We start from the raw sequence: 9,151 nt of genomic DNA on the forward strand, positions 1-9,151 counted from the left end.
TAGTTAGAGTTTAGCTTGGGGGTAGAGAGAGAGGGGGAGTTCTAGTTAGAGTTTAGTTTTGGGGAGAGAGGGGGAGCTCTAGTTAGAGTTTAGTTTTGGGGAGAGAGGGGGGGGGGTGGCAGTTCTAGTTAGAGTTTGGTTTTGGGGAGAGAGGGTGGGTGGCAGTTCTAGTTTAAGGTTGGCCTCTTTCATATAGGGTAAACAGGCCTGGACGAAACTGTGTTGGTCGGTTCTTGTTAGAGTACAGGCTCTTTAGAGGGAGAGAGGGGGGATGTATCTAAAAAAGATTACATTTTTGCTTCGTAAAAAGCCGTTACGTACAACATGTGGGGGGAGGAGGGGGGTAAGCTGAGTGTTATGACCTATATAAGGCGATATGTTGAGTATGCAAAACTCATTCTCTACTTCAGAGTTATAAAGTAAAGACGAATAGCATAGTCTCGCTTTTAGAAAAGTTTTACAAAACCTGCCCGGACACGTCTTGATTTGAAAGGTAACGCATTTTTATATTCTTTTTTGTTTTTCATGGGGATAGCATTTAACGTAAGTTTTTTTTTTTTTACTATAAAAGCGCGTAAAGATGGATCAAGAATCTATTTTATTCGAGATCGAGGAATTGGCCGCGTTACGACCATGGCCAATTAAGAAAATTTACGCTTTTTTCTTTAATTTATGTACATTTCTCAAACTTAACCCAGCTACAGTCGGGGAAATTTTACCGCCTTGTTTGTCTAATAGAGGATACGCTATTCTTGAAACATTTACAGACATATTTAAATATATGTTAAGCGTACCGCGTGAACCCGAACAATGCCGCAACGCGGAAGAGTTGGACACACTCTATAATAATGTGCCTTTAGCGTATCGTGATCTATATAGGGCCCGTTTCGAACAAAGAGCGTTAGAAATAAATCAACGCGATATAGACGCTCAAGAATCTATTTTATTAGAGATCGAGTCGTTGGTTGTTTCGCGACCTTGGCCCATTGAGAAAATCTACGCTTTTTTCTTTGATTTATGTACAGTACTCAAACTTAACCCAGCTACAGTCGGGGAAATATTACCGCCATTTTTGTCAAATAGAGGATACGCTATTCTTGAAACATTTACAGACATATTTAAATATATGTTAAGCGTACCGCGTGAGCCTGAACAATGCCGCGACATTAAAGAGTTGGAAACATTCTTTAATAATCTGCCTTTAACGTGTAGTGAGCAATATATGGCTCGTTTCGAAAAAAGGGCGTTTGACATAGGTCAACGCGATATAGACGAAATGCAAGCTGAAAATCTACTCGTTGATGAGCAAGATGAAAACATGATTAAAGCTTTTAACATTTTCGAAAAGGAAGAATCAATTGTGCGGGAATTTGAATCTTCCCAGAACGATCGTATAGCTCGCGACTTTTTAAACAATAATCCAGAGCTGGGTTTCGCCTCTCAAAACGATTTCGCCTCTATAGATTTTTCGGGTCTTAGTAATTTCCCTGACCAATCTGGAGGCGGAGCGAGGGGGGCAGTTATGACGCCAATAGATTCTCTACCTCACTGTGAAATTACGGATCAAAGAGTGCAAATGTACCCTAGATTTAACCTAACGGGTCTCGAAATCACCGTAAGAATAACTAATAATTTGGTTGAAGGCTTAGCCAATATTGTCCAGGCCGTTCTTAATAGGTTAGCTCCATCTGATATGATTCAGATAACGGCCGAAAGTTTAAGCTTGCCAAACAGGGGCGAGATATCACTCTCATTTCGTAGAGCTGACCAATTGGACTCTAAATCTGTTTTAGATGAGATAGAGTCAGTTTTATACGATGATGAGTTTGAAAGATTCTTTTTGGGACCCATCGTCTTAAAATTTCACGTGGTGAGAATCCCGGTAGAAGGGTTTGGCCGTGCTGCTCCCAAAGGAGTGCGGTCCTTTGATATCTTTTCTCGTGACTCTCGAGGAATTATCAGGATAGTGAACAATGATAATCTGTGTCTAGCGAGAGCGATTTCCGTGGCAATTGCACATTCGGAACATAAGAAAAACCCGACTAATATCGCGCTTAAAAACAAATTTAAGTCGATTTCGTACACACGAGCGGATAGAGGCGATACGGCCTCTCAACGAGATGCCGCTATAGAGCTTTGCCGCAAAGCTAAAGTTAACCCGAAAGACTGCGGTAAAGTAGAATCTATACAAAAATTTAAAGCCGAATTAGCGCAATATAATATATTAATATATATTTTTAAAAATAATTTGCCCGAGTTGATTTTGGGGGAAATCGACAATGACGACAATAGACCTCGTTTGATATTAATTAATCAAAATAGACATTACAACGTCGTCACGTCTTTAAGACCTTTGTTCGGGATGGACCATTACTGTGAAAATTGTCTGGTAGGATTTAGAAACAAGAGAGATCATAGTTGCAATCTTTATTGTTACAATTGTTTACGAGATCAAACTTGTACGGGTGCTGACCGAGCGTGTGACAAATGTCTCAAGGTTTTCAAAGGAGATGAATGTTTTAATTATCATAAACAAGATGGTGTAGACGGGAAGAGTATTTGCGCACAACTATTTCATTGCAAACAATGTTTCACGCAAATAAATTTATTTAAGCGTAAAAATCAGCCCCATACGTGCTGTGAGACCTATTGTTCTGTGTGCAGTAGATACACTCCCAGTCCACACTATTGTTACGTTCAGGTAATTAAAGAAGAACCTCCTAAAGTTCGCCAAGCTAAGAAACAGAAAGTTGTCCCTGATTTGCTTTATATTTTTTATGATTTTGAAGCGATTCAGATATTAGAATCTGAGGAAAAAAAAGGGGCGTTAGTCCACCAGCCTCTCCTTTGCGTATCAGAGATGGTATGCGAAAGTTGTATCGATGTGCCCGAGGCTGGTTTCGTCTGCGGGAAATGTGGGTCACTAGGCCCGAGACAGAGAGTTTTTGAAGGAGCAAACCCTGTTTCAAATTTTTTAGCTTTTCTAAGAACATTAGCCTCTGTCAAGAAGGTAACTTTATTGGCTCATAATGCTAGCGGATACGATAATCAGTTTCTATTGCGAGAGATTATGGCTCTAGGCGAAGAATTTAAACCTAACTGCATAATTAACGGCACTAAAATTATAAATTTAACTGTCTTTAATTTAAATTTCCTTGACTCTTTCAATTTTATCTCCGTACCACTCTCTAAATTCGCCGCCACTTTCGGCTTAGAAGATGCGGCAAAGGGTTATTTCCCTCATTTTTTATTTAACGTGGTTAAAGATCACGTCTTCGACCTTAATAATCAATTAGCAACAAATTATGTCTTAGAAAACCAAATGCCTCCTCCAGAAGCTTACGGGTCGGAAAATTTAACCTCCAAAAATCTCAAAGAGTTTATGGAGTGGTACGATAAACAAATTGAGGAGAAAAAAGGCTTTAATTTTCTGGAGGAATTAAAGTTTTATTGCATCAAGGATGTTGTGATATTAAAGTTAGGTTGTCTAGCTTTTAGAAAAATTTTCTTGGACATTGCCCAGGTGGAACCTTTCCAGGTCGCGTGTACTATAGCCGGTTTGTGTAGCTGGGTATACAGGAGACACTTTATGGATAAAGATTCTATAGGCATTATTCCTCATAACCTCTATAGAATGATTGATAATCAGTCACTTGTGGCTATAGAATGGTTATCCTGGTATGCTCACGAAAACGGCGTAAATATACAGTCTGCGTTTAACGGCTCTGAAGCCAAAGTTTTGAAAATGAAAGTGGACGGCCTTTGTGATAAAGATGTTCTAGAGTTTAACGGGTGTTATTTCCATGGTTGCCCCAAATGCTACAAAGTCAACCGTAACCAATCTTTGCAAGGTGATCCTGGTCAAACCTTGAACACCTTGTACGTCAGAACTTTAAAAAAGAAGGAACGAATCGAGAAAGCGGGTTTTAAAGTAATAACGAAGTGGGAATGTGATTGGACTAAAGATAAAACCGATAATCCGGCTATTGGTGTTTTTCTGGAAGCAGAAAACATTAAAGAAAAAGTACGCGAACCTTTAAATCCTCGCGATGCCTTTTTTGGTGGAAGAACGTCGGTACTTAAACTATACCATAAAGTATCCGGCAGCGAGAAAATGCATTACGTTGACGTAACTAGTCTCTATCCTTTCGTCAACAAGAGAAAGAAGCTGCCAGTCGGGCACCCAGAAATTTTACTGGATAATATTCCCGACATTTTCACATTCGATGGATTTCTGAAATGCGAAGTTTTGCCGCCAATTGGCCTCTTTCACCCTGTTTTGCCCACAAGGTTAAACAATAAATTAGTTTTCACTCTTTGCCGGGAGTGTGCCTTGAAACGTTTCCAAGGAGACTGTCGCCATTCCGACGAAGAGCGAAAACTAATCGGCACTTGGGTGATTGATGAACTTCGTGCCGCTGTAAATCGGGGTTATGTTATCCTAAAAAAGATAGAGGCCTGGAAATACAAGGTGCGACAATATAACCCTGAAACGGGCGAGGCCGGCTTGTTTCAAAAATACGTTGATTCGTTCCTTCTTCATAAGCAGACGGCTAGTGGTTACCCCTCGAATTGCGTTACCCCCGAGGAACGTGACAATTATATTAAAAATTTTAAAATTAGAGAGGGGGTACTTTTAGACCCAGTCAAGATTAAAAGAAACGAAGGGTTGCGTAGCGTAGCAAAACTTGCCTTGAATAGTCTTTGGGGTAAATTCGGGGAAAGAGTGAAACCAACCAAAACGGAAATTATCAAAGAACCCCGCAGACTTTACGAACTCTTAAGTAACCCGGATGTTGAAGTAAAAAGCGTTTTAACCATAAATGAAGAAACGCTGCTAGTCAAATGGGTTCCTACGACTGAGGCCGACGTTGTTTTGAAGCATACCAACGTCTCTATAGCCTGCTATACAACGGCCATGGCCCGTCTTTGTTTATTAGAATATCTGGAAATTGTCGGGGATAAATGCTATTACTACGATACAGATTCTCTTGTGTACATGTCCCCCCTGGGAATACCGCTAATAGAAACTGGTAACTTTCTGGGTGAAATGACCAACGAATTGGAAGGTTATGGTAAAAACGCCTACATTGATACCTTTGTCAGTGGAGGATGCAAAAACTATAGTTATTGGGTAACAGATCCAGACTCTGGCAAAAGGTTCAATACAACCAAAGTCAAAGGGTTTCGTCTTAATGTCTCTAACGAGAAACTAGTCAATCACGAAACTTTAAAAGGATTACTAGGCGTTGATTTAGACAAACCCCTTTTGCCCATAACTGTTCCAATTCCGAGACACATTTCGAGGCTTCCCAATCACACGCTTGTCTCTATAGACACTCACAAAGTTTATAGAGCCACGGTCGATAAAATCCGTATACTAGACAATTTCAAAACAGTCCCCTATGGCTACCAGAACCCAACTTAATTTATTAACTAATTTATTGATTTATTTATTTATTAATTTAAAACTAATTTAAAACTAATTTATTAATTTAAAACTAATTTATTAATTTAAAACTAATTTAAAACTAATTTATTAATTTATTGACTAATTTATTAATTTATTTAAAAGTGTATATTGTATATTTAAAATAAAAAAAAATTTAAACTGATTTTGTTCCTTTTTTTCCCGCGCTTCCTGTCATACGCGTTTCCCTGTCATACGCGACACGCGGCGCGTTTCCTTGCTATGCACGACGCGATCATTTCTGCGACACGCTAGAAGAAGAAGACGCGCGCGACCCCTATATTAACGTTTGGCCACTTAAAGTTTAATTTATTTAAGCTCGAGAGCTCGGAGAACAATGATTCCCTTTTATCACCCGTGTACCATAACGGTAAATGGACCGAGTGGGGCTGGAAAGACGTTTCTTTGCGAAAGAATCATTAAAAATCATCGGGAAATGTTTGAACCCAATATCGCTGAAATTATTTTCTATTATTCAGAATATCAACCATTTTACGACAGGTTGAAAGGTTTGGTTGTCTTTAAGGAAGGTTTGCCGGATATGAACGAGTACGATGGCTCTCGAAATTGTCTTCTAGTAATAGACGATTTAATGGATCAGAACAAATCAGGTTTGATCGGTTCAATTTTTACCAAGTTTAGTCATCATCGTAATTTAAGCGTGCTATATTTAACTCAAAATCTTTATCATAAATCCAGCGATGCTAGGGACATAAGTTTAAACACAAATTATTTGATACTGTTCAAGCAGGTTAGAGATAAATTGCAAATAAATTATCTAGCTAGACAAATGTACCCGCGTAACCCGAAATTTTTAATGGAGAGTTACATGGACGCTACAGAACAACCTCATTCGTATTTGCTACTGGACTTTAAACAAAACTGTCCCGAAGATTATAGGGTTAGAACAAACATATTTCCCGATGAGATCATGGTAGTGTACGTGCCCAAAAAGAGATAAATAAGACTCGTATCATACACGAGCATTCATTTGAATTATGAAACGCCGTGCGATTACATCACAGCGAGACGTTCTCGCCCTCTTGAGTAAACTTAAAAAAGGACCTAGACACGCCTTTATAAGATCCGCGGATAAAGGTTTAATAGACGCTATATCAGAATTAGTTTTAAATACGCTACACGGAAACGTGAAATTGAATTTGGCTCAAAGAAGTAGGCTATACAGGTATAAGAATAACCTACGCAAAATAGCTAGTAAAAGAATAGCTTGGAAAAAGAAAAGGGCTATTTTATCGAACCAAAAGGGAGAAGGTCTTTTTTCTTTACTCGTACCGCTTCTTTCCTCGGTTATCGGAGCTTTTAGTTCGTAATGTACCATAAAATGACCTTGGTACCCTTGAATGAACGGCAAATACCGTCTCAACCCGCTATTCAACCCGCTGATACTCTAAAGACAGATGTTATGCAAGAATTGAATAGGGAGATGCAAACGGTTTTAAACAACAAATCGTTAGACGATCGCTCCAAATGGATTATGTACCAACAGCTAGTCCAAAGGTACAATAACGTTTCTCGAGAAATCGTGCCGGATCCGACCGAAAAATGGATTGACATGTTCCCCCTCAAATATAAGGGGAGAGCAAAGAAGGTTTTCACTCAGTTGCAATCGCTTGGCGAGACCTTAAGGTGGTCGAAAGAAGGAAGACTATTTGTAAACGGGCGAGAGATCAAAAATTCTGATATAGCGCAGTTAGTATACCATTACATTTCCCCCCTTAAAGAAATACCCGAAGGCTGGAGCGATTTTCATAGCATTGTAAAAGAAATTGAAGGACCAAAAAACGCCGTCTCTCCCGAACCAGTCCCCATCCTTCCCCCTCCTCCTCTCCTTCATCTCACTTCCCCGCCAAAAAGAACGCCCTTAAAGAGACGGCTAAGAAATTACAATAAAGAAAATTCAAGCGGGGCTCGTTACGTTACGAAAAGGAAATCTTCTTCTTCTATAATACCAAAATGGCTGAGCTTCAACCCAACAACACCGAAAAATTAAAAACCATATACTATGATCCTTCTAACCCCGCTTCGTTTTCAGGAATAGACGCTTTACATCGAGCTGTTAAAGATGATGGTATATCGAAAGCGGAAGTAATTTCGTTTTTGGAAAGTTCCACCCCGTATACTTTGCATAAAACGGCTCGTAAAAAGTTTAAGAGGCGCCAAATTATAGTTCACAATATCGGTGATTTGTACCAAATAGACTTGGTTGACATGCGATCCTTGGCCAAAGATAATGATAACTACACGTTTCTATTGACGTGTATAGATTGTTTTAGTAGAAAACTATGGGTCGTGCCCTTACTACGTAAGACGGGAAAAGAAGTTGTTAGAGCCTTAGCTCTTATATTCAAAGACCAAATACCGATTAGAATAGAAACGGATAAAGGGAAGGAATTTTTGAATTCCTCGGTCAGAAAATTTCTCAAAGAAAAGGGGGTTAAATTCTTTACAACCGAGAATGACGTCCACCACGCCCCCATTGTAGAAAGAGTGAATAGAACGCTAAAGTCTCGTATGTTTAAACTGTTTACCCATCTCCATACTAGAAGGTATATCGACCACCTACGAGATATAGTGTCGGCGTATAACGGCGCTTGGCATAGTACTATTAAGATGACGCCGAATAACGTTAAGCCAACCAATATATTAGAAGTGTATAGAAATATTTACGGGACTGAAAACAAAGGACAGAAAAAACGCCCTCCTCCCCGAATAAAAGTGGGTGATTACGTCAGGGTTAGCAAAGTAAAAATGGTTTTTGAAAAGGGTTACGAAGCCAATTACTCCACCGAAGTTTTCCAAGTTGATTTTATCGGAACTGCCCGTGATCCAGTGATTTACAAGTTAAAGGATCTGGAAGGAAACCCTATAAGTGGCGTGTTCTATCGCGAAGAGGTTCAGAAAACGGTTAAACCTGAAAGGTTCAACATTGAAAAAATTATAAAGCGACGAAAAAGGCGTGGAAAATTGGAGTTATTAGTATCTTGGGAAGGTTACCCGAAAACCCAAACCTCTTGGGTTCGTGGAGAAGATGTCGAATCAATCGTTTTACCTAACCCTACCAAGTAACGTCAACGGCTCGTTATTTCCCGATAATACCAGGGCGCATTACTGTACCAAGCTACCTAACCCTATTCATTTAAATGGAAAATGGGAAGTGTCTCTAGTAGATATAATGTATACGTCTACTTTTTACAACGTGCCAAGGCCTAAGGAAGAACGTGATGTTAGCTTTCATAACGTTTCCAGATACGGGAGCAAATATACAGTAGGGGAGGTAGCCGAAGGCAAGAAAAGAGAGAGAAAAAGTAAAGACGCTAGGCGGGAGACCATAGTTGCGCCCGACGTTCCCCCGGGGTTTTACAAGTCTATAGAACATTTAATAAACGTCATAAATAATTCGTTTGACAAAAATGGCCCATCACCGCGGCTGATTTACGATAACGTAACCGGGCACATTACTATAAACCAACCTGAAAGATTATTGAAACCTTATTTAAAATTCGAAAAACCCATTGCCGAAATACTGGGATACGATGAAGCTAACGAATGTATCGGTCGTAGCCAAAGGCCCTCTAATTTGAATTACCACGTTCCGGACCAGTTATTTATCTATTTAAATATCGCTAGCGATCAGATTGTAGGCGACCACTCGGTTCCTTT

At 39.6% G+C, this 9,151-nt stretch overlaps 2 protein-coding genes across 2 annotated transcripts; both read left to right on the forward strand.

The window, feature by feature from the left end:
• The first annotated feature begins 123 nt into the window (after positions 1–123).
• LOC149583085 (uncharacterized) lies at positions 124–6,801 on the forward strand. The gene is made up of 5 exons (XM_089864103.1): positions 124–493; positions 581–5,362; positions 5,789–5,840; positions 5,950–6,371; positions 6,496–6,801. Exons 2-5 carry the CDS (start codon positions 581–583, stop codon positions 6,799–6,801), a joined length of 5,562 nt encoding a protein of 1,853 aa, XP_089720229.1. The 5' UTR covers positions 124–493.
• Positions 6,802–7,444: 643 nt separating this feature from the next.
• Positions 7,445–8,557, forward strand: LOC149583086 (uncharacterized). The gene has a single exon (XM_089864104.1). The coding sequence runs from the start codon at positions 7,445–7,447 to the stop codon at positions 8,555–8,557; it is 1,113 nt and encodes a 370-aa protein (XP_089720230.1).
• Positions 8,558–9,151: the final 594 nt, after the last annotated feature.

Source organism: Phalangium opilio, unplaced genomic scaffold (assembly GCF_054372755.1).
Source record: "Phalangium opilio isolate 3A_F unplaced genomic scaffold, DU_Popi_V2 ptg001662l_1, whole genome shotgun sequence".
Lineage (NCBI taxonomy): Eukaryota > Metazoa > Arthropoda > Arachnida > Opiliones > Phalangiidae > Phalangium > Phalangium opilio.